Source organism: Sphaeramia orbicularis, chromosome 4, assembly GCF_902148855.1.
Source record: "Sphaeramia orbicularis chromosome 4, fSphaOr1.1, whole genome shotgun sequence".
In the NCBI taxonomy this organism is placed as follows: Eukaryota; Metazoa; Chordata; class Actinopteri; order Kurtiformes; family Apogonidae; genus Sphaeramia; species Sphaeramia orbicularis.
The window spans coordinates 18,173,442-18,200,579 of NC_043960.1; the positions used below are offsets into that span (position 1 = coordinate 18,173,442).

A 27,138-nucleotide genomic window follows, 5' to 3' on the forward strand; every position below is an offset into this window, starting at 1 on the left:
AGCTTGTGGATCTCGGCATCTCCCCAGTTCGACATCTTTCTGGTCACATTGATATGTTTGTTTACTGTACACAGCCCACACTCATTTTTAAATGCCCCCGGCATGGGGGTCGCACACGCAACACGTCATCAAAACGTCATCAAAACGTCACACTTTGGTTACAGAACGAGAGGCGTTCCTTTTACATAGCGTTCCAGAATCATGTTTCCACTTTTATTACGGCTCTGTTACGACCTCCAGAGGTGTTACAAAGCCACGATAAAAGTGGGACCACATGACCCCACCGTTTCGTTTACACAGACGTCGTTCAAGAATAAAGGTGAAATATTCCTGTAACAGAAGTGCTGTGTAAAAGGGGCTACAGTCTCACTCAGTGACAATGCAGGAATGTTGATGATTCTCTCCAACAAATGACTGGTTTTGGTATTGCCCCTCTTTTTCCTGATGAAAAAACAATTTAGTATCATCAAGTGGAATCAGTTGGAGGTGGTGCCATGCAATTGGAAACTAAATTATAAATAAATTCCCCAAAAATGTGAGCAAAACCATCTTGGATGTCACACTGTTCTTATTCATCTGCCTAATGTAGCCCATAACTTTCCCAATTACTGCTGAAAAATTTGCAAGTAACCTTTTTTATGATCTAGTAATAGTGTGAATATTATGTCACGATACTATCATTAAAATTTAGTATAGGTTAGGTAGGGATACAGGCCTTCTTTATTGGAGGATATTGGTGACACTATGTGACACCATCCAATAAGGTCTACACTGGTGCTTCCTGCTGTGTCAATGCGCTGCTGCCTCATTTTAATGAATGAGTGGGCCCAGTGTTTTCACACATGGCTGCAGTCAGTCCTAAAGTTGCCTCAACTAAGCCCGAGCCCGAAGTGGTGCAACTTTTTATTTTTCCAAATATCAAAGTAGAAAATGATGCTGTTTCTGTGACTGAACTTGGATCCAGTCATTAAGTTCAGGCCTGGTGTGAGCTGTTTCTCAAAGAAAATTCTCCAAAGTGTATAAGTTAACCAATGGAAGTGGGTGTAAAAAAAACACACACACACACACACACACACAAAACACAATACTGTTAAGAAAACTGCGAAAAGCTTTAGTAGTTTGTTAAAAATCACTTTTGGGAACTGAACCTCCTTCAGTAAATCCCTAAAATAATGCAGTTTAATTGATTCTACATGAAGGAACAAACAGCCACTCATCTCAAACTTTGTGAATATCTTAATTTTTCCTTTTCACAGTTCAGAAAAACTGCATTTCATTTTTGACACCACACTCCACCACATCTGTCATTATTGTTTTCTCAACCAAAGTAGTGGTGTTTTCTTATTATTTATCATCTTAGATATATAGAGTAGGAGTAAACAGATTTGAGTAGAAATGGTAGCACTTGTGAAACATAAGAAATAACAGAAATCTGCAGAACGGTGGTTATGAACAGCTGAATATATTTTACTCAGTAGATCACAGCCTTTGCACCATTCAATGAGCAATTCAGAAAATATCTCCCATTTATTAAACCATTTTGTCTAAACTTGCTTCTGCAACTTAAATTGTGTGGAATCTTTGAAAAAATACAATATTTAGGAACGTTCCTGCTCTTATAACTACACTGACAGGTCATTTTCGATGATTTATACAAGAGGTCAATAGAGAGAACATCTTCTGTTGCCTCAGTAATTGTTTCAAGTGTTTCCCACAGTCTGCAAATAAACTTAAAATATGGTGGTGTGCAGAGTTTTATTTAGCTACAGTTCTAACAATATAAAGGTTTGGAATGTGGAGTCAGTTGCTGATGTTGCAATGCATAGAGACTAAAAGGAAACTGAACACACAAATTTCATTTTACAATATGAACATGTCTACTTACATGCTGGAAAAAATAAAAATCTTCCCAAGTGTATTTTTCTCATTTCTTGTCAAAATATCTCATCACACTTAAAATAAGACATAATCACCTAAAGAGTAACTTTTCAGTGAGATATAAGAACTTATTTTTCCACAATAGATATTAAAAATCTTATTTCAAGCAAACTTACCAAGATCATTTTCACTTGTTCCATTGGCAGATTTGTTTTGCTTGAATTAAGCAAAATAATCTTGAATTAAGCAGAAATCTGCCAATGGAACAAGTGAAAATTATCTCGTTAAGATTTCTTGAAATAAGACTTTCAAGATCTATTGTCTATAAATAAGTTCTTATATCTCACTGAAAAGTTACTCTTTAGGTGATTATGTCTGATTTTAAGTGTGATGAGATATTTTGACTAGAAACTTGGTAAGATTTCAATTTTTTTTTTCCAGTGCAAGCTTAGGCCCAAAACACACAACTAAACCAGACTCAGAATCATCAGCCTCTGAAAACAGAAGTTCAGCAGCTACAATGGAGAAACCAACCAGTTCAATGAGATTAGTATAAATGTTACTGTCATTTATTAACTAATTATCGTTGGTCAGTATCCAATGTTTAGTTGTACAATAACCCACGCGGCTCCTCAATAACTAGCATAGAGACCTAATAGCATTTATAATGTTCATCTTTTGTAAAACATAACCATTATTTCCACAGACAAATGGGACATTTGATAATCAGCGAATAAATTATGAAGCCAAAGTGCTCTGTGCATGTCTGTGTGTTTATTACTGTGACAGAAACTGATTTGTTCTTACTTTAACCCATAAAGACCCAAATATATACCACTGTCCAAAAGCATATATTGATATAGAATGTTGAATAACTAGAACCACTAATCCTATCAATATATGTAAATAATTGGTGTAAAATGCAGTTTGTCATCTTTTCATGGTCATCAGATATGACCCATTTGGACATTCAGAGGCTCCGTAGTGAATGTGGAAACACCGTCATCTTCTACAACATTGATTCACCAGTAAAACCCATGGAGTTGGATCAATGAAAGTGGATGGAGACAGTTGTTTTTATGTATATTTTGCTGAAAAGTCACTTTCTTCAGTTATCTCTGTTTCTGATATAATAATTTTCAACTTCAATCTGTGCTTTTTTGATATTATAATCATATTCTGTAACATGTATGTTAATCAGCGTAATGATTAAAGTACACAATCAGTAAAATAAATATAGGAAAATACCTGATTTTCACTGAAATAAATGCAAAATGGAGAGGATAATATTATGAAGAATAATGGTAAATCACATAAGAAAGGATTAATTAGAGAGAAAAATGTACATATGAACTCTGACAAAAGTAGCACTGGGTCTTTATGGGTTAATTCCTCTCAGATTTCCGGCACCACCTGTCAAACCAAACGTCCATTTTCTCAGAGTGAAAAATAACCTCATCACTGGTAACTTGGCAGAGGAAAAAGTAGACACTGACAGAACGTGATACATTCATGAGATAAAGCAGGGCTTTGAAATGGCATTTGAAGGCAGAAGTGGAGCTTAATTAACATTGTAATGGAAATGTTCTGTCTGTGCTTGTGCAAAATTAAAAAGACCTCAATCAAGACATGTAATAATTTAACGTCCATCAACAAACAGGTTGGAAACATGCTATGATTTCCTATCCAGTCTTTTCAATTAATTTTAATTCAATTAAAAAATAATGAGCAAAGGTTAAAATAAAGGTTGGTGATATTTAGGATTCAAAGCATTTTATTGTCATGTGTACAGGTAAGAAACAGGTTTCCCTCACTGCAAAAATCAAAATCTTACCAAGTGTATTTTTCTCATTTCTAGTCAAAATATCTCATCACACTTAAAATAAGACATAATCACCTAAAGAGTTGCTTTTCAGTGAGATATAAGAACTGATTTTTAGACAACAGATCTTGAAAATGTTATTTCAAGTAATCTTACCAAGATACTTTTCACTTGTTCCATTGGCAGATTTTTTTTTTTTTTTTTTTTTTTTGCTTAATTCAAGTAAAAAAAATCTGCCAATCGCACAAGTGAAAATTATCTGAGTAAGATTACTTGAAATAACATTTTCAAGATCTGTCGTCTAAAAATAAGTTCTTATTTCTCACTGAAAAGTTACTCTTTAGGTGATTATGTCTTATTTTAAGTGTGATGAGATATTTTGACTACAAATGAGAAAAATACACTTGGTATGATTTTGATTTTTTCCAGTGTGTAAGTACACGTGTTCATATTGTAAAATGGAATTTGTGGGTTCAGTTTCACTTCAATCTCCATGTATTGCAACATCAACAACTGACTCCACATTCCAAACTTTTATATTGTTAGAACTGCAGCTAAATAAAACTCTGCACACCACATTATTTTAAGTTTATTTGTAGACTGTGGGAAACACTTGAAACAATTACTGAGGCAACAGAAGATGTTCTCTCTATTGACCTCTTGTATAAATCATCGAAAATGACCTGTCACTGTAGTTATAAGAGCAGGAACGTTCCTAAATATTGTATTTTTTCTCACTGAAAAGTTACTCTTTATGTGATTATGTCTTATTTTAAGTGGGATGAGATATTTTGACTAGAAATGAGAAAAATACACTTGGTAAGATTTAGATTTTTTCCAGTTCTGGTCAATGAAAATCTTACTTTGCCGTCCACACTCAATGCTAAGAGAATTTAAGTTGAAAAGTATAAGTATAAAAATTCAAATAGAATAATTTAACTCGGAAATTAAAACGAACACAACAAAGGGGCGTTTAAAATGGCATGTAAAAGAAAATGAGCATACAAATCTGTGCAATATCTGGGTAATTGTGTAAACTGTCAGAGGTAAATGGCATCTAATACACTACAAACAAAAAGTTAAGGATATTTCTTTTTTTCTCTGTCATTTTTGCCATTTGTAAATAAAACTATGTCTGGTCGTCAAAAAATGTGTTTCAATTCACACACAAAGAAGTAAAAAATGCTGTGCAAGAATCCCAACTGAAAAAAATAGCCCAAAAATTAACTTTTTATTTGTAGTGTACGTGTAAAACCGCCTTAGATTCAAACCCCACCAGCCTTTCATCGGTTAAGTCGGACTCTGTGGGAAACATTGGTGTTATTTTATAAAATCGATTTGGTTTTATGTGACAGGTTTTTTATTTGTTCTTGGAAACTGTGACCATGATGTGAACACTTTCATTCAGTAACGTCCTTTCTGCTCCCATCTTCTATCGACAGTAACAGTATCATATAATAATAGCAGCCTCTTTAGAGTCGTCTCCAGGACTTTTCTGGAGAGCCCTTGATAAAGTTATAAATCTGTGGCTGTAACTGAGGCTGTTGACTGTGCAGCCAGACGCCGTCTAACCTCTTTATGTTTTATTGCTTTGTGTGTATGGCGCTGTGTGAGGGAGTGGACGGTCTGTTTGACTGTTAGTGTAATCACAGCTGGACGAGAGGAAAGAAAGACTTCCTTTATCCCATTTCGTCTGTCTTTAGTTTACGCTCTGTTTCTGTCTCACTTTCCACTTTTCTCTTTGACCCCACATTCCCCTCCTCCTCTTCCTCGTCTTGTTTTTTTTTTTTTTTTCCTTTTTGCGAGGAAGAAAGACTCTGGCCTCCTGTGAACAACTAGTATTAGCATGTGTATGTGTGGGAATTAGATGGTAATAGCAGTGGTTCCCTTTGGCAGGCCAGACTTTAGCAGTTATCTTGAGGAATTTCAGTAGTAGGCTGTTTTTCTTCATCCTCTTTAACTCCCCCGCTCAGTTTGAATATTCCACTCTGCTTTCTTCTATAATTGGCTGTGACTGCGGTAAACAAGTTTGAGATTCAGTGTACAGGCGAGGATTGTTGTTTCTCGTTCTGGAAAATAAATCGGACAAAGAGGACAGACTGGTTTTGGAATATGAAAGTCTGATCTCAATCTTATAAGGAAAGCTTAGAGGATTTATTGTATTTTCAGATTTTCTGGCTCTGAAAATGAAAAATTACAATTGTAGATGACTTTATCTGGCCAACTACCGTACAATCTAATACTAATCTCATGTGGTTTCTCCAAAGTCTACTTTTGGAAAACTCATCCTTAGCATTTACATTAGTGGCGTCACACTTTACACAAACTGCTACTAGATGTGATGCCTCTTTTTATTGAAGAACAAGCCTCGAGCATATATGTACTGAAATCATACATTGCTTGTGGCTTTTTTGAAGTTTGCCACCACCCTTCTTAGCTCATTTGTTGGTTGTTGTGGCACACAGAGGACGCCCGAGGTGCCAGAAGGTTCTTGAGAAACTATTTCAAATCCAATCGTCATTGCAGTGTCGAGTCACTACGCTGAAAATTACAGTGGTTTCCTCAAGGGTGTGCTTTAATTATGGGTCAAAACAAGGTGACATGTTTCAATGAAATTCTGTTTGGCCCACAAGGGAAAGTGTTCGCTCTTAGATTGCCGTTTCGTTGCCTGCCTCTTATGAGAATGTCTTTTGATTTGTGATTTGTAGCCAATAAGGGGGCAAAGTGGTCCAAAATGAAATTATAGCAAATGGTTTACTGTTTTTATGTTATGGATGGTGCAATGTTATCATGTTCTTAGAAAGTGTATGTTCACAAGAGAAAACTATCACCAGAGACAGAGCTACATTAGCATCTGGTGAACATCAGTTGTTTCTTAGATTGGTGCTGTATTTTCCACTTAGAAATATAATTTTTAAGAGTTCAGGATGTTCCCTTTCAGCTCTGGAAACTTACCCCATAAATGATTGCCAACTTTAAACACTGGCCACTATGCTTGGGAGCAAATGTTTATAGAAAACCTGAAAAGTAATTAGTTTGATAATTTTCAATTCATTGATTCTGTATCATGATGTCATTCACACTCTACCCACTGAAAACAATAAAAATCTTGTCAAGTGTATTTTTCTCATTTCTTGTCAAAATTTATCATCACACTTAAAATAAGACAATCACCTAAAGAGTAACTTTTTTTTTGCTTGAATGAAGGAAAAAAAATCTTGAAATTAGCAACAAAAAAAAAAAAAAAAGAATCTGCCAATGGAACAAGTGAAAATTATCTTGGTAAGAATACTTGAAATAAGATTTTTAAGATCTATTGTCTAAAAATAAGTTCTTATATTGCACTGAAATGTTACTCCTCAAGTGATTATGTCTTATTTTAAGTGTGATGAGATATTTTTACTAGAAATGAGAAAAATACATTTAGTAAGATTTTGATTTTTTCCCAGTGCCCTAATGCTAATGATAGCTACATGAGCATAGCTTACATAGGACAGCTAACATTAGCATTAATGTAATGTAAGTTATACATTGGGGTCAGGTATGTCACCATAAAATGCTTCATTAAGTATGCTGTTATTTGATGATAATAAATGTCCTATTAGCATAACTAAGATACATGAGCTAACATTAGCATTTGAGGTACCCAGGTGATGCTATCAGGTCAGAACTGTTAGCACATTGGCTAACACTGATGTGAACATATCTAAATTATGCTAATAGGTCAGGTGTTGTCATTAAAGCCAAATAACAGTAAAGTTAATTAATAGTTTTCCTGGTAAAATTCTTTGTCGTTCTTGTAGCAGTTGTAAATTCTTAATCACAACTGTCAGGAGAAATTGTCTCTTTAATAGTAGATGAGTGACCTGTCAATCATACCTGTCAATCAGCACCCATGTGGCCAAACTTTGTAAGAACACTAAAAATTTAATTTATGGTAGAGTAATTTCCAAAAGGCCCCAGAGCACACACTTATTAGAGGGTCCAAATGAAGTTATTTTAACCAGAATGACTCCTGGGAACCATCTAGTGGTCATTATTGGTAGTACCCTTTTGGACCTTTAAACACTGGTTTCAAGTTCCGTCTGTTACGCACCCTTTAATCCTCTTAACAACTACCAAGTCACCAGCAAACCCCTTTTAGGGTAAGGGTAGTCATGTACTGACCTAAACTGATGTGGTTTAGATTGTGTTTCAGTCACATCTTAAACTACTACTAGTCATATTTCAGACTACTTCTAAAACTACACGACTGTGCAAAAGTTTTCAGCAGCATTTAGATTTGATGTGTTTGCAGCATTGAAACGAACATGGATATTTATTTCTCCGTCTCTTTTCTTCAGATACAAAAAGAAAATACAGGAAATATGTGAACAGCCTTAAAAGACATACAAAAATGGAACTAAATGGGTTTTAAAGGTTAAAGTCAGTATGTAGTGTGACCTCTTACCCCATGACAAGAAACAGCAAAAACCATTAGAAACATTTGGCATGTGTTGAATGAAACCTGGAATAAAAAAAATCTGAAAATGAATATCCAAAATTTCATATCGTCTGAACAAAAGGATTAAAGACGTGTTAAGTGTAAAAGGAAGGCCACAGTAAATATGACCACTTTGATCTGCAGAAGCCTTTTTTTTTCTACTGAGACTTTTGTTTTTACTGCTATATATACTATACCGTAGTACAATAGATATTTCCTTTGAAATGCAGACGTGTATTTTGGACATACAGTGAGTAACCCCAGCTCAAGGCTAAGCTTTCCAGAAAGAAATGGATGTTCTAAAGTTAAATGAACAGAATATTTGTTGTCCAGTTCTGTTGTATCATTGTTTTTGGAACAAATTTGCTGAATGTTCATGTTTCCTTTAATAAAATATTGAGAGTTAACCATGTTTAGACTAAAATATAGATCTAAAGGTGAGTAAATGTGTTGGAGCTTTTTCAAAACTAAATTGCTGCACGTTAGAGAAATGAGAATGTTCATCCACATACCATGGCTGTTTTCTTTTGGACATTCTCTTAATGATGATGCAGTGTTATGGTTTGTTTATAGTTGTAGCATAATTACAAGAACTGCAGGTAGAAATGAGCAAAATAAACATGTTTGAAATTACAACCCTATGATATCTGTCCTGGGTTTTCTATTCAGTCTGTGCCATCAGTTTGACAGTCTATTAACTCCTGTCTTCTTTTTTCAGTTTCTCTGTAAAAGAGAACAGTTCCTGTGTCTACAGTTCTTAGAATTATGCCTCCTTTCAGTTAGAGAGCTGAATCATCTTATCCACTCTTCCAGCGATTGAACCTGCCATGTTTGTCTGTCAACATTCACTTTAAAACTTCCACAGTGTTGAATATCCTTCACTTAGCAGACTGAGCAGTTGTCTCAGCTTCCTGTGCGTAGCTGAGATAAAAAGGTGAGCAATGTGTCCATTATAAAGAGGCACTACAAGAAAAAGGGAGTCTGTTTTATCAGATCTTTCAGGTTTTCACGAGCCTCTCCATCATCAAATCCTCTAGCGCTCCTTGTTTTACATGCATACGCACTCACAGAGCCAGAGGAGACTTCACCCTTCTCATTTATTACATGATGGCACCAAACAACCTGTCAGCTTGGATAATTTCCTCTCATTAACCTAAAAGATCCAGCTCAGACAGACCATCCGTCATACGTACCTCTGGTTGAGAGTGTGTCTGGAGGAGGGTGTGTGTGCACACATCATTGTCTACGTGTCACCAGAAGGTGCTTAAGATGAGACAGATGGTGAAGTATTTTGGCGAGGGTTCCTTAAGGCACGTCCAGGTTCAATTTAATCAGGTGTCATCTTGCCCTAGATCTCCTTCTGTTTTGTGATTCTTGTCACTTTGAAGCACTTTGGATACATAGTTAACAATGTCACACTGTGTGGACTTGTGCAGCAATGCAATTGTTTCAAACAGGCTTGATCTCCAACAACCAGCTGCAGTAGGTTTGGCTGATGCAAGCTGGAGGAAACATGAAAGAAGAGACAGAATTGCTAAGGTGGTAGCCTTAGAGTATGAAAGAACACGTTGTTTTTGCCTTTGGCATCAGTTTTAAAGTGCTTTATGAAGTCCTGTGGGAGTACATTTAACTAACTAACCAAAGTTTGATTGAGATGGATGTGCATTTTTCTTGACATGCTTTCTGTTCTTCTCAATGTTACCGTGACTGTAGTGGCAGGGGTGAAAAAAATGACTCAAATTGTATGATTCAGGAACATTATCCATACAACAACATCAAAGTACTCCATTACATGTAGTTACAGAAGTATTAGCAGCACAATGGAGTTAAAGCATTTAAAATATTTACAGTTGCTGAAAAAATTATTTGACCACCCCTTGTTTTCTTCAGTTACTTGTTCATTTTAATGCCTGGTACAACTAAAAGTACATTTGTTTGGACAAATATAATAATAACAACAAAAATAGCTCGTAAGAGTTTAATTTCAGAGCTGATATCCAACCATTTTCCATGGTTTTCTTGATAATAAACAAAATCACTTCAGTTCTTACATCAATATCTATGGCATTCTACTGACAAAAACAGTGCTTTTAGGCATTCCATGTTTTTGTTTCTGTCTGTTTCAGTCACATGATACACACAGGCGTTAGTACTTGATTGCATAACCATTGTTTTTGATGGTCTAATAATTTTTTCCGCGACTGTACTGGTTTGAAATATTTTCGTTGTTTGCTCTGTTTATCTAAATGTACTTTTTGATTGAAATACTGAATAGTGTAATAACTTTACTGGGAAGATTAACACTGAACACAAATTACTGACGGTTGAAATGAGCCCAGCCACTCAGTGCTTTTTGTGAACTGTCACAAATGTAAAAAAAAAAAAAAAAAAAAAAGGTTAGTTATCACTAGTAGATCTTAGACAACGGTTAGAGTTGTAAAGTTTATTACACCATGTATTGTGTCCTAATGTGTGCTGTGCTGCTGCTAATGCTATGTAGTGCATGTGTGTTAGGATGGATAAACGTAGATGTTTGATAATGTAATAGAAATCATACTATTTGCTTTCAAAATACATCAGTCTACCTAAAAATTATCCATATTTTAAGTGTAGTGTACTCATTTATTTCACAACATAGTTTACTGGTGACAGTGGCTGAGTAAACATTGTGTGACTGGATTCTACAAAAGAAAGATTAAGATACAGCACTAATGTGCTGAATTAAAGGTTACTTCGACACAAAGTTTCTGGTAAAAACACAACATAGTGCCGCAGCTAATCTATCAGTTGATAATCTTGCACTGTGCAGCCTGTTGGACTTGACAAAATGCTTCCAGAATAAAAATAGGGAAATTTTACCACGTGGGAGTTACTGATAAAGAAAAATCAAGTCAAAAATGCTGGTTGGCTGAAGTTCCCAAGATAGATTGGGTCAAAATGTGAAATTGGAGAATCAACGAGAGAATGGGTTTTACTCCAAAGGAATATTTCTGTGAGAGCTACCAGATCTACATCAAAACACTGTCTGTACATGACAAGACATTCACTTTACAGGTTCTATGTAGTGGAAAATTTATAAATCTTTTGTATAAATGTACATAAACCAACACTTTATCACATACCTTGAAAACATCATATTACTTCTGGTTATTAAATGTGTCCACGCTTCGTACTGATGTCCACAGCAAGTTTATTCTTCGCGGAAGATAGGTGGTACACCATGAAAACACCGTGAAAACTAAATACAAACAGAAAATTAAACAATGTTTTACTTAAATGTCATTCATACACAACACTGTAAACATAAATTAGAAGTCACTGTTACCGTGTTCGCCTGGATAACCAACAGAAAAATGGGACAGGGTATAGTTTTCTCTGTTCAGACCCGCCAGATCTGTCCTTTCCTCCTACGTTGTCCTTCGCTTCCGTGTTGAGGCCACATGACTCTACGTGACCTTTGACCAGGGCAAACTTACTTATTACAAATACTTATTTGACTTACAAAACAACTTAAATTACAACAAATCAGATATTTCAATAATGAAGTGCAAAATAAAGTTAACCCAAAAAATCTAAAATATAATAATCAGATTAATAAACTACTGTGTTGCCATAGAAACTTGACAACCTGAAACTCTATCCATTACACATCAGAAGAACCAGCTCTTTTGTCATTTGTTTTCCAATTAATCTTATTAAAATACATAACATTTAGCACATTTAATCTCTGAGGCAGATCATTTCTAAAAAATTGTAGACCAGTGTGATCAACCTGATCCAGTATAGAGCACTGTCATCGGATCCCAGATTATCTTTTTGATCTGGTTGAAGGATGGAAAGGGCACAATGTACAACTGCTTACCGAACAATTAGGATGCATTGACGGCCTCAGATGAAGGGGAAGTGTATCCCAGAGCTCATTATTGTTGGAGTGCAGTGTTGTAATACTACTGATCTGCATTCACAGCAGCGCTCATTTCACATTGGTTCCATTAATCAGTACTTCTACATTTCAAATTCAGATTCTTGTTTTGATGATGACTTGTTCTCTAAGGCATTTTGTTGTGCTATTGCTTGTCCTGATTATGTTTATTTATTCCTTAGTAATTTTCATTTTCTTCCGACATATTTGCATCTATAAGCTTGTAAAGTGTGGAAAAGTCAACTATTGAAACTGATATGAAAATTAAATTTTAAAGGTCAGAGGTATGGGCTTCTTTTATAAATACATGAAAAGGTTTGTAAAATGTATTCTTTTTCTTGTTCTTTTTTTTCCGGAGCTTAAATGTTCAGTAGTGGTCCACAATAGGATTCATTGCAGCCATTCCCAATCTGGCTTAAATGATTCTCTTCATAATTAAACTGGTGAAATCTGCTTTATTTCTGTGTCCCATTAGGTTTTTATCTGCCTGGCTGCCTGTGTGTAGTTCATTCACACCTCTAAATACCATTTTCTTCCCCTGGTTTTAGGTATCAGAGGAGGTGTCCCTGTTGATGTCCAGCCCCAGAATGCTGCTCCCTGCGTCGGGCACACTGCCACCAGGTGCCCCCCTGTCCATCCACCACCAGATCCAACTGCTCCAGCAGCAGCTTCAGCAGCAGCAGCAGCAGACACAAGTGGCTGTAGCACAGGTATGCACACTAAAACACACATTAACCCTGTAGAGCCTGAACCGTTAAATCATTTACAGAAAATTCCAGTTCTTTGAAACTGGAGCCTTTATTGGTCCTTCTGAACAACCAAACACATTTTTTTCAAATATCAATTTCCATGTATGAGTTTCAATTTTGTATCATATTTGATACATCGGGTCTTAATGCGCAAATATTACTATTTTTGAACAAACAAAAACATAATATAACACAAAAATGTCTGACAAATTGATAATTCCTTTTCAAATTTGGCAAAGTTCTGCCTCCTTCAGTCTTGTAGTGTCACTGGAAAGGCCTCTGGTGAACGAATTCCTCCCCCTGGTGGATTATCTGTGTATTGCATGTATTTAATTGTATATGTCAGGTTTTTCAAGAAAAAAATAATATCACACTGATCATGTAGAGGGCTTCAAAACTCATGTATCAAATATGATACGTTTGGTGTTATAGGGTTAAAGTAGGTTCTGTTTTGTATTGATATTCCAGACTCTCAACCAAGGTTATTATCGTTAACGAAAACGAACAAAATGACGAAAACTAAAATTGAAAAAACATTTTCGTTAACTGAAATAAATAAAAACTCTAATTAAAAGAAAAAAACGATAACTAACTGAAACTGTATTGTGTGTTTACAAAACTAACTAAAACGTATAAAAAGTATGTATAAAATTCCCTTCGTTTTCCTCTTTGTCAATGTCGAATTGATATCAAATTGATTTCTTTCACTCCAGCAGTTTGAGCTGCAGCACCATAGAACACGTCACAGTCTGTCATGTCTGCTCACTGTGGTTTCCATTCGTCTTCTGGTCCTAACTCTACCTGGAACATATAGACTGAAGCTGGGACACAGCAGCAGAGACCTGTCTGGGATTGACTTTAGTGATGCGTGGGGTCGAGTTTTTTTTTTTTTTTTTGCGCTCACTGTGTGTGCGCGTGAGTGACAGAGACAGAGTGGAGTTAAAGGGCAGAGTCAGTGTTGAACTAGCATCCAGGTAAAAACTGGAGAGTGGCGCCACCATGAAAAGGCCTTCCAAGCCCTGAACTGCACAGTTTAGAAGAGGAGAAAAGAGGAGGATGAAAACTAATCCAATTACAGAGGTATGGAACCTGTTAGAATGTTAAAAAACATTTGATGTTACTAGCTACAGCTAGCTGAACTGAACTGAAGCAAAGTTGGCTAATAATGGAACTGGAGATGATTAAGAGATGAGATATCTGCTAAGGTGTGGTTTACTGATGAGGAACTGGGTTATATGTGTTTATATATGTTTCTGTGCGGTTTAACTGCTGGTTAGCTGGTTTATATGTTTCTGTCTGGTTTAACTGCTGGTTAGCTGGTTTATATGTTTCTGTCTGGTTTAACTGCTGGTTAGCTGGTTTATATATATGTTTCTATCTGGTTTATATGTTTCTGTCTGGTTTAACTGCTGGTTAGCTGGTTTATATGTTTCTATCTGGTTAAACTGCTGGCTGCTTTGTGCATCTCGTCTCACGCCTTGCACATCTTCACATTGTTTTCACGTAAGTGACGTTGTGTATGGATCACACACACACACACCCCCAACCTGCTACAGGGAATTTATACATCATAATGAACATGTATTTGTGTCTCTGCTCAGTCAATGAGCTGCCCTAACCTGACCCCCAAATAAAGTGTCCAGAGTAACCTGCTAATTCGCACCGCACTAATTTCTTTGAAGAGGATGGTGAGGAAGATAAAATATATGAAATAACTAAAACTAAACTAAACTAAAACTAAGCGTTCAGAAAAAAACGATAACTAATAAAAACTAGCAAACATGCTCTAAAAACTAATTAAAACTAACTGAATTAGAGAAAAAAAACTCAAAACTAAATAAAAACTAAACTATAATTAAAAATCTAAAACTATTATAACCTTGCTCTCAACATCAGGTGGAAGTCGAGTACCAGAACATACTTAGTTCTACCAAAACCACAAGCAAACCAGTGTTATGGTATCACCCACTGGAAAAAGTATAAAGCTCATTGTTTACACACATCTGTATTATGGTATCAAGTAGCTAATTTTGACAGTTGATCAAAATAACAGTCTTATAATCTTCACCATGTGTTGTGCCAGCTGATAGTTTACATTATGGCTTTGTTAGCTTACTTCTGTTTTTGACAGAAAAAACAGCTCCGATAAAACCATACATCACCTGTTTTCTGTTCAGTTTGTGTTGTCAGTTGATGCACTAAAGATCTGTTTGGAATCACCCAAACAAGGTCAGAACTGTCACAGTTTAGTCTGAAACATGGCTCAACAAATGGCAACTTAGCAAAAAATATAATGTCACATAATTATTATATGCCTTCATAAGCCTTGTAATCAATCACACTGTGGTTGATAAACACTGCGATTTCATCATCAAACTCCATTCTTTTAATTTAGAGCTGTGTCCTGTGGTGAAAACAACAGTGTTTTCAGCTTTCATCGTTTTCTTTGACTCTAAAAGTTGATTCTTAGTGGTTCTCACCCCATCTGATCACTTTCTGACACTTTGGTCAAAGCCCCCGTGGTGTTAGTTTTCAATACCACTCACTACTCTCTCTAGTGGTCACATAAATTTCCCGGCCCATCAGTGTAATATTTTCAGTTCATATCACTACAGTCCAGTACATTGACATAGTGTCAGAGCTCTGTATTCTAAACACATGATTTTACATAATTTTAGTTCACTTTTTTTTATTTTTAGAAGTTGAAAGACTTTATATAGCTCCTTTAATGCACGTAAAACTTCCAAAGATAAGTTCAGAAAACAAAGATTTTAAAGTAGATTTCTCTACAGACACACAGGACAACCTATTCATAAAGAATACTAGCCATTCAAAGTATCGGTTGCAGCCAAAACAATGATTTGACTTATTAAACAGATGTATAAAAAAAGATAAAATTATAAATAAATAAATATACTGTCCAAAATTTGCCTTTGTTCATCACAATTACATTTCAAATTGTTCCTGTTATTTCAGTCATTAGCACAGTGACTTGCGCTTTAACCTGGACCATTTGTTGCCGTGGGAACTGGTGTCTCATCCTTGGCAATTTTAAGGTTAAAGTGCAGTCAGCAGAACAATGGAAGCAGTGTTCCACCTGCCCTGTTCCTCTGGGCTCCTGAACCTTGGGAAAACAAACCTAGAAATATCATGCACTGAATTTAAGGTAACTTAGCAGAGCAGTAAAATTACAGAATCTTCAATATTCCTTGTTTCATGTTTCCTTTTCTTCATGAATCATTTCAGATAGATTCTGAAGTGTGCAGCTCCCACAACACTATTTCATGACATTTTATGTTTTCTCATCATATGTATTTTTGTTTTAATTAATACACTCCACCGTGGCCTAAGTTGTGCATCTAAAACAGTGACGATATAAGTTTATTTCCATTTATGAAGTGAAAACTGATGTATGGACAAAAACAGACTATATGATACCTGAGCAATTTCTTATATTGACATACACTTTGAGCCCAATCAATTATATCATTTTATAATATTATGTTTTAATGTCCAGGGGATTCATCTATGTAATAAAAATAAATTACCATATCGTTCACCTTAGTATGTCAGATATTGCATGTTCACGTGAGTATACTTCCCATTCCTTATTATATTGAAGTGTTATATTTATTATCCTGTTCGCCAATAGCAAACAAAACGTGTCTTTATTTAATGAAAACCTAATGTGACCAGTTGGAAATCCTCCTGAATGATTTTACTCAGAAAAGGAAATCAGCAGCTGCCGTCAGTCCAATCTGGGTTCTAAAAAAGTTGTTACTGAGTGCACCCAGCAGCAGACATCAATCACCCAGCATGAGTGGCTGCAGAGGGAGAAGTGACTGGTGACAGACTTGCAAAAAGCCTCGAGACCAGAAACTGCAATTTCACAACTCATCACACTCATCTTCATGCACACTCACACTGACCCAGAAGTGTCCCAGATGGTTAAATACTGATGTTTGTCAGGTTCAGCTTGGAACAGATACTGGGCTCCTGATTACACCTCCTGAACTTATCTACCCTTTATCTACACCTAAAGCTCTGACAGAGACCTTCTGTTTGATTGGGCCCAGATATTAACCCTTTATAGGGCACTCATAGAAATACTCTAATATTCTAAATTTCAACCTCAGTGTGTTATTGGAGGACATAACATGACTTTATAACTTTTGCGAAATTTTTCAGAAATTTTTATTGTTATGTAGAAAATCAAGGTTAAAGATATTTGGTTCCTTACCCAAAAGTGGCAAAAAAATAAATAAATCCAAGAAGTACTGTATATATATTAAAAAAAATGTCAATGGCTACTGCCACAGTACTGTGGCACAAAATCTCAGTTTGTCTATTGCCACAGACCAATCAAATGTTAGCATTTGTAGTAGAGCCAATCAGGGATACTGTTACATGAACTCATTCGCCTCTTGATTTTTTTTTTTTTTTTTTTTTTTTTTTTTTTTTTTTTTTTACTCATTACCCTCTCGTTGCCACAGTACTGTGGCAAATCTATGTCGTATACTTCAGTGCATTCTTTTGTGCATTTTTCTATCACAGTACTGTGGCAATTGAGGGAAGAAATGACAAATTTGTGATAGTATATAGTATAGAATAGGAATTATTGATCTAAATACTCTATATGTTGTTTTATGGTGTTCTTTGCTCTGGAGGCTGGAGAAGGTGGGCGGAGCTACATGTTAGTTAGATATGGTAGTGTGCTGTGTGACTTGTCAGTTCTGTGTCAGTTCTGTCTCAGTTGAGTGCTGTGGTCCTGTGGAATTCTGCACTCTGAACGTTGTCCCAGTGGCTGATTTATATCAGTGTTGAATTTACCAACCAGCGCCGTGCCCCCCCATTTGAAAATATCTAGGAAAAAAAAAAATAATTAAATGCTACTGCAACCGGGAACTGAATCCAGGTCTTCTGCATTGTAGTCTGATACATTACTAAGTGAGCTAAACTTCTGCTGTGCCTTAAGTTGACCTATTCGCTCTCAGATTGCCTTGGTGCTTTTTGGGACGTAAGTTGCCAGTCTAAACATGATATAAGGAGGGTGCTGATTGGCTCTGTGGTAATAGACAAACCGATATTTCATGCCACAGTACTGTGTCAGTAGCCACTTTGATAAAAAAAAAAAAAATACTAGAAAAACATATGTAAGGTGATAGGAGCATATATTTTAGAACATTAGAACATCATAAGTGCTGATCCAGACACATTCTCCCTTTGAACATCATTCCTTACATTACTACCATTACTTCATGGTACCTAACAAAGCAGGTACACTCACTGTTCATGCAGAGGTGGACCTTACAGACCCTGTACACCACATTGGAGTGTATGTGGATTGTTGACTCACTGTCTTCACTGTAACTGTTGCTGTCACTGTCTTGTAATGTGTGTGGAAATTACCAAAAATAGTCACTTACCCGATAAAGGGTTACTGCTATTAATTGTGTCTAGATGAAACCAGACGTGACAGCTGTCTGCCAGAGACACTGGTATGAATATCTGCAATGGTTAAAACTGCGCTGGCAGTAAAGGATTATTCACCGTATGTTGAACATTTCAGTGTGTGAGTAAGCGTTTGCTGCCCTGAGGCGTTTTTGCCTGACCTTAGCTCTTTTACCATTTAGCTAGGTTTCCCTGCTGGGCCCAAGTTCTTTGACCTGCTGAACATTTGGCTTCCACACAGCATCTAAATTAGTTTCCTATGACTCCTCAGTTTGTTTCTCATCAGAGTGGATTGTTTACACTGATTCTGTCTGTAACGCTGTCGCTGTCCTTCACCTGATCCACAATAGTAGTGCTTATATCACATATCATCTCATAAATCTGTTTTTCACCTAAAATCATTTGTTAATTTAAATACCTACCTCTAGTCATGTTATATGAAGTCCAGAAAAATTATTGTGTTGAGAAATCTCATTAAAAAATGCAAGAACAACTCCTCTGGGTATTTGAACATGCAAATATTAATTTTGTTTGTTTCTTACACTCCTAAAAGTCACTTTTCTGTGTATGGCTTCACATTTGTATAATATATTTGTAAAAGTTTTGCACAACCTTCTTCTTTGTGCATCATACTGTAAAAAAAGCATTGAACTTGTGTGGAGACGTTGATCCTTGTAGCACCACATTATGTAATAACGGTGCAATATGTAATAATGTAATAATTTTTCACCTCATTATGTAATAACACTGCATTTTGTACCAACATTCTTGAACGTATTTTGTAATAAACTTTGCGGCATTTTGTAATAACTTATTACATTTTGCAACACCTATTACAAAATGTGGGTGTTGGAATTTAAAAAAAAAAAAAAAGTAATTATTTGGTGTATTATGTAATAAACCATCAAAAAAACACTGAAATTGATGCTTTAATTGGAAAAACCATCATATCAGCAGAACAACATTAAGCATTCCAGCCAGCTTAATTTGAATTCATAAAAAAAAAAAAAAAAAAAAAATAGTAGGATGTTTCATTGGTAACTGTATTCATTATAATGGACAATGTATTTGCAAGCTAGAGACAAAAGCTGCACTAATTATTACTGACAAGAAACTTACTGGTGCAGTGAAATTTGGAAGACACAATATGTAATGAGTTATTACAAAATGCGGCAAAGTTTATTACAAAATGCCTTCAAGAATTTTATTACAAAATGGGGCGTTCTTACATAATGAGGTAAAAATTATTACATTATTACATATTGCACCATTATTACATAATGCGGCGCTACAATCCTTTTTTCTCACAATTGCGAAATCACACCACTTTGGATCATATATAAAGGAAAAAATTAGGATTTCATATTGATTCTGGGTGAAACATTTAATTGACTAAACAAGTCTGTAGCAACTTAATTAAAAAAATAAATTAAAATGTAAAAAGTCCCAAAAGAAAAGAGATACAAAACAAGAAAAATGCTTCAAACCATCTTTTTTGTTTTCCATTAACTCACATATGATTGAAAAATTAGCATAATCACGTGTACACACATTCCACATCTCGAGAGGCTCATCCCTGATGTCAGTCTTTATAATGAACCAGAGACATGCTGCTGCTTCTGCACATTTCTCCGTCAGATAAACATCGTCCCACAGGTAAAAGTAAAGAAGCCTGAAGCTGCCTCTAACATCTGTAATGAGGGAGAAGAACGAACTCCACCAAAGGTCACACAGCAGAAAGTAATAAGCTGATTAGCTCTGCTCCGATGTAATGCACATTTTGGATGAACATAAAGAAGAAGAGAAGGGGTTTGTTGGCAGGAAAACTAGGATACCGTGTGATTATATATATATATATGTGTGTGTGTGTGTGTGTTTTCATGTTAAAAGTTCCAAATGTTGATTTCTCTTCATAACAAATTGTCTTTCCCTGGGGTGTTTGCTGTTTTATTTAGAAACTGAGGCCTTGTTTTTTTTTTATATTGGCTTTTTAAGATGTGAAACTGTTAAAAGCATTTCATGGAATCACAGTAACCTACTTATAGTAATATTAAAGATAGAGATGGTGCTTGTTTGTGATTTCATAATCGCAAAAGAATCCCCCGCTGATTTTTGACACGTCAACATCTTACCCATGATACCCTTGTGCAGTCACAAAACATCAAAACATATCCACGCTAAACAAAGAAACCGCAAAGGTACATATGGGATTATGTTGTGTGACAGCTTAAAGTAGGTCATGTATTAATCTAGAGAAAATTATCCCCAAAATCAGCGTCTTATCAAAGCCGTAGAGCCACTTTGAGTTCATTGTTTTTCTGTCCTGCCTAGAAAATGTCTTCTCTGGTTCAGTCTCTCCGCTTTCAGGGTGATGTTCAATACAGGACTTCATCAATAATACAACTATGATGGGTAAAATTCTTTGTTTCCTACTCTGCAATCAGGGACACCAGAGAGAGCAGAATGATGATTCCTGCCATGGGCATAAAAGTTATTTAGCGTCAGGAGGCGAGACACTGACATTGGCTGTGCAGCTGTGACTCCCCATTTCAAGTATCTAATTGTGTGTAGTTCTCAACAACTTTGTGAGTCGTGCAGCTGAGCTATGTCTGTACCTGCCTTTTCAAATGGCTGCCCTGTTCGCTCTCCAGAGGTCACAGCAGCATCACCTCCCACAATCCATTTTTAAAGATGTATTTCAGCGATTCATTCATTCACTTAATCCTCAGGAGGGTCAAAAGGATGCTGAAGTCCATCCCGGCTACCAAGGGGCGGTGGCAGGGTGTCAGCAGTTCACCACAGGGAAAAAGACATGGTTCAAAGACATAAAATCTGAAGAAAAAGGATTCCTTTCACTACTTGTTACAAACACAGCTGTTGATCTGATTGGTTGGGTGATAGAAAGGGTGTCCAAAAAAATGTATACATACTTTAACCCTTTCATGCACAGTGGTCACTCTAGTGGACAGTTCTTCTCCAGCTGTTCTCTTGTATATTCATGGGTTTTGTTGTTTTAGTTCCATATCAGCCGACACAGTGGACGCTTATGCACCATCCCATACACTGACATTCAGACCATTACTGTAACTTTGCTTTTCTAGATAAACCTGATCTGCACTAACAGGTTTAAGTGTAAATCAGTTTTTATTTGTTAGACAGGCAGGTTTTTTTAGCATATTATCTCCATGAAGTGAGTAATTAGTAGCATTAGAATATGTTAAAATGGTAGAAGGCATCAGATTAGCAGCATTAAAAATGTTTTTATTTCATTGTTTTCGTATCACTTTCTGATATCGGGTTTTAAACACGTTTCTTTACTTCAAAAATTAAATGCATGGATATTTTTGTAACTCCATAGAAAAAAAACTCCATCGCGTTGTTTTTTTCATGCCTAAGGAGGAATAAAAACATTGAAGAAAAAAAATCTTGACTAAGGTTCTCACAATTCATGCATGAAAGGGTTAAATCAAATTCCAGTTCCGGTTTGAGTGAATGCTGGCGCGTATTGCTGCCGCTACTCTCCGGCTTTTTTAACTGATTTTAACTCATTTCGACTTAAAATCGCGACTTCTGTGGCAAAAGCTATTGCTGCACGGTCGGTAGTTGTTTTGGTTTCATAGTCTGGCAATCGGGCCTACTCAATTCCATAATTTCACTTTTATCTACTGCCATTTTATGTACCTATGTGTTTTATATATGTATATATGTAATTTTAATTGTGTTTTATTTATTTTTAACAACTTTGTACGGTGACCTTGAGTGTCCTGAAAGGCGCCTATAAATAAAATGTATTATTATTATTATTATTATTATTATTATTATTAATAAATAATTGTAAAGTAGGTGTTTATTAAAATTCATTTAATTTTCAAAATATAATATAATTTACAAAGATTATTTTATTGTTTTGTCACCGCCTGTTCTCAAACTGATGTCCGTTCTGGTGCAGACGCTGCTGACAACGCCAAGCAGTGGAATCGCACACATCACCAAACAATTCCCTTGGTATTTGCGTTCATTCACGTTCAATGGCTGCTCTCAATGTTAGCAACTGTTGCAGGTCTCATAGCATAGACTTTGTCTTTTAGGTATCCCCCCCCCAAAAAAAAAAAGTCTAGATGTGTGAGGTCTGGAGAACTTGCCAAACAGGTGGATTGGACGGAGGAGTTTCGATGAATACCCTCCGCGTTCACCAGACCTCACACCACTAGACTTTTTTTTTTAAGGCGATACCTAAAAGACAAAGTCCACACTATGAGATCTGCAATGGTCACTGAACTGAGAGCAGCCATTGAATGTGAATGCACGCAAATACCAAGGGAACCGTTTGGTGACGTGTGCGATTCCATTGCTTGACATTGTCAGCTGTGTCTGCACCAGAACGGATGTCAGTTTGAGAACAGGCGGTGACAAAACAATAAAATGATGTTTGTAAATTCTATTACATTTTGAATATTAAATTGATTTTAATAAACACCTACTTTACAATTATTTAAAGTGTGTAGAGATTTTTTTTGGGACACCATGTATTTGTTCAAGTTTGGAAATATTTGGTTTGTTAGGTCACTGGTAGATAGACCGTGAGCTATTATGGAGGTGTTGAGTTCGGCGTCATCGTCTTCATCGTTGTCCTCATTAACAATTTCTTCAAACATCTTCTGTGATAATACTGTTGTGATTCATTTCACATTTTATATGTAGCTTCCAGGGGACAATGTCTATAAAACGTGCTCATAGTTTTGAGAAGTTTTGATGTTTTTAATTTTTCATGAATTTTTTAAATATTAAAGCTTCTGAAACTGTGCACATTTCCAACGGAACAGGCATTTTCCAATCCAAGTGAATGCTGTTGTATGTTACTATGGGATACAGGTGATTTGAGTTAGAAAGATTTCCAACAGCGCCTTCATTTTTCCAGAAAAGCTGCTTCTTTGTTTGTTTTTGAACTAAAGACAATAATTGACATGACCTGCAACAGCATCAACAACAGTATAACAGTGAAAACACGGATTGACGAAAAATCTTGTCAATGGCGGGGAAAGAGTTAAAAACTTTACTTATAATAGACCATATTTTGATGGCTTACACTGTAAAAAAAAAAATCCTGTTGTTTTAACAGGAAAAAAACTGGCAGCCGTGAAAAAAACACATCGAGCCGTAAACATATTTACAGAGCAACATGTAGATTTAACATTTTAAACATGTATATTTAACATTGGATTTCAGTGATATTTACATGTTTACAATGTTAAATTAACTTTTTTTTAATTACTTTTTTAGTTTTTAAAAGAAGTATGAGAATAGGCTGTTATTTCAGGCTGCATTTGTAAATAAGAATCTGTTCTTAATTGCTTGCCTGGGTAAATAAAGGTTAAATAAAAATAAAATTTAAAAAAAATGTCAACATTATGGTCTTGCAATTTAAACGGCACCACATTGTTTGTCAATTTGCAGTGTTATTTTCTCAAAACAATAGAAATACATCATTTCTACATACAAATCTGCTTTTGTTAACATACTCTTCCTGTAAAAACTACAGCTGTATGTGATTTAATCATTAACACAAACATCTTTTCAAATAAACAACTTTGCATTGTATTTTCACTTCCAGTTTTTTATGTTGCAATTTTACAACTTTTTGGTGTTAATTCTACAGTCATTTTTTACAGTGTTTAACATGGAAATCATTACAGATATCAGTATAGTTACTATTGAGCACTGATAGGAAAGTGATATATGGACTTTCATTAACCCTTTCATGCACAGTGGTCACTCCAGTGGTCAGTTTATTCTGCATCTGTTCTCTTGTATATTCATGGGTTTGGTTGTTTTCGTTCCATATCAGTCAACACAGTTTACGCTTCTGCACCATCCCATAATAATACACTGACATTCAGACCAGTACTGTAACTGTGCTGTTCTAACATAAACCTGATCTGCAGTGACATGTTTCAGTGGAAATCAATGATTTGTTAGAAAAAAAAAAAAGGTTTTTTTTGTTGCATATTATCTCCATGAAAAGAGTAATAACTAGCATTAGAATATGTGAAAATGTGAGAAAACATCATGTTTTATTTCATTGTTTTCATATCACTTTCTGATATTGGGTTTTAAACACATTTCTTTACTTCAAAAATTAAATGCATGGATATTTTTGTAACTCCATGAAAAAAAAAAAAAAAACTTAATCACATTGTTTTTGTCATGCCTATGGAGGAATAAAAACACTCGAGAAAACAATCTTAACTAAGGTTCTCATTATTAATGCATGAAAGGGTTAAATTAGTTGAGTTCTTTTCCAGTGAAAGTACCACCCACTTCTATTGGAAGATTGATCTCCTGCATCAAGACCACAGGACTCTTAACATATTGATTGACAACCTCATAAATTCAAGTTGTTTTGATTCTTGATAGAACATGCTTCGGTCGTCACTTCAAGATGAATTCCATGACTGATCCTATGTATAAATGTTTTTTATCAGATGCAATGCAGATCATTTCCCTATCCAAGTACTTAAAGCCATCCTGCAGGTCATTGATGGTATTGTTGACCACAAAGAACACCAGCTCTTAACAGGCACAATAATAACAACCACAATGTGAACTGTGAGGAGTGCAAGTGCAGGGAAGGAGACGCTCCTAAAAACACACCAAGGATTGTTGATTTTGCAGCCTACGCTTCTCTCTTGGTCTTTCCCTTAAGGTCTCCTCATATGTCTGCTCTGCTCAGGGGATGTAGAAGCACAGCAAAGTTAGTGTGTCCTTCATTAGCCATGTCTCTTTGAGGCAGATGATGTTGCAGTTCTTTGTCTCCAGATGGAAGATGCTAACTTGCACTTTCCACAGGTTGTTGTGTAGAGACGGTACATTGGAGGGCAATTTGGTTGGAATTCAGTCACTCTGCAGATGTGTTCTGTGAAAACGCTTGAAAAATAACTCTAACTGCCTTCACTTTATCAAACCGCAGACACCCACTTAAAGAAGAATGTAGCTGTTGAAATGAAGAGAAACTATTGAACAGAAATATTACAAGTTAATTCACTGGAAAAAATCTAAATCTTACCAAGTGTATTTTTCTCATTTGTAGTCAAAATATCTGATCACACTTAAAATAAGACATAATCACCTTATTTTCACTTGTTCCATTGGCAGATTTTTTTGCTTAATTCAAGATTTTTTTTTTGCTTAATTCAAGCCAAAAATCTGCCAATGGAACAAGTGAAAATTGTCTTAGTAAGATGTCTTGAAATAAGATTCTCAAGATCTATTGTCTAAAAAATTAGTTCTTATATCTCACTGAAAAGTTACTCTTTAGGTGATTATGTCGTATTTTAAGTGTGATGAGGTATTATGACTAGAAATGAGAAAAATACACTTGGTAAGATTTAGATCACAGGTGTCAAACATGCTGCCCGGGGGCCAATCCGGCCCACCAAAGGGTTCAATCCGGCCCGTGGGATGAATTTGTGAAATACAAAAATTACACTGAAAATGTTAACAATCAAGGATGTTAACATAATTTTAGGTCAGTTAATTCTAAAGTGGATCAGAACCTTAAAATACTATCATAATAAACTAAAAATAATGAAAACTGTTAATTTGTCTCTTAGTTTTAGTGTAAAAAATGTAAAATTACACAAAAACGTTCACATTTACAGACTAGTCTTTTACAAAAAAAAATGTGAATATCTGAAATGTCTTAAGAGAAGCATGTGGAATTTTAATAATATCCTCCCTGTTATTTAATGTTTGATGTATTTGTAGATCCACTGTGATCTCTAAGTTGTGATTCACATGTATAAATGATAAACTAAGGTGTAATGTTGTTAACATTGCACTTATTTTACTAAAAAATTTTCAGGTTGTTCATATTTGTTTATGTTATGTTCAAGTACAATTCGTAGATGAAAACATTTTAAGTACAGAATTTTAAGTGTATTTGTGTATTGTAGGATTTTTGAGCATAATTAAGTGTATTTTTGCGTGTATTGTAGGAGATTTAAGTATATTTAAGTGTATTTTTGTGTGTATTGTAGGATATTTAAACTTAAGTGTATTTTTTATTTTACGGAATTTGCTTTTTTACTCAAAAGTTCTTATCCTATTGTTTATATTACCTTACTGGTCTGGCCCACTTTATATTATATTAGGCTAGATGTGGCCCCTGAACTAAAATGAGTTTGACACCCCTGATTTAGATTTTTTCCAGTATTCTGATTGTTGCTCCTTAATTGCTGGGTGTATTATTGCAAGAAATTTAAAGGAGTCCTGTTTTGCTTTTTTTTGAATGGAATTATGCATTTTAAAACATTTCCCTGTGGTCTATCTAAACTGTAAATGCTACGCTTGGGTCTGAATTCTTCATTAATTCAACTCCACAGGTCCATCTTCAACCCTATTTCTGAGTAATAACACCAGAAAGGTCATTTTGAGCGCTGGCCCTTTAAATGAAAAGGAGCCACTTCATGCCCCGCCCCCTCCAGACTGTTGATTGTGCTGTTCTGTCCCGTTCAGCCACTTGTGTTCATTAATACAACCAACAACTGAACATTTGAGATAATCAGCTCGAAGTTTGGACATATTTTCAGTTTTTACTTCAACCGCTGCTGCTGACAATTGCAGTTGCAAATATTTGTCGGAAGTCTTGACCTTATATGTGCAAATGTCATGGCATAAGTAGTTATAAAACATAACAAATTAAGCAGTAATTGAAACGGGTTGTAGAAATTCATGTGATTTTTGCCAAAATTAATATAAAGATAACTTTGCAACACCTGGATGGTTCAAATTCAAACTTTTTGGACTATTGGGGTCCAAATACACAAATAAATGA

The 27,138-nt window shown here is 35.5% G+C and overlaps 1 protein-coding gene across 2 annotated transcripts in view; it reads left to right on the top strand.

Annotated features, from left to right (window-relative positions):
* Window positions 1–27,138, top strand: part of LOC115418049 (carboxyl-terminal PDZ ligand of neuronal nitric oxide synthase protein-like) — a 431,902-nt gene that overhangs the window by 303,105 nt on the left and 101,659 nt on the right. For both annotated transcript variants that reach the window (XM_030132357.1, XM_030132358.1), the window contains exon 8: window positions 12,654–12,815. In XM_030132357.1, coding sequence (XP_029988217.1) covers window positions 12,654–12,815 — 162 coding nt within the window. The remainder of the gene's footprint in view (window positions 1–12,653; window positions 12,816–27,138) is intronic.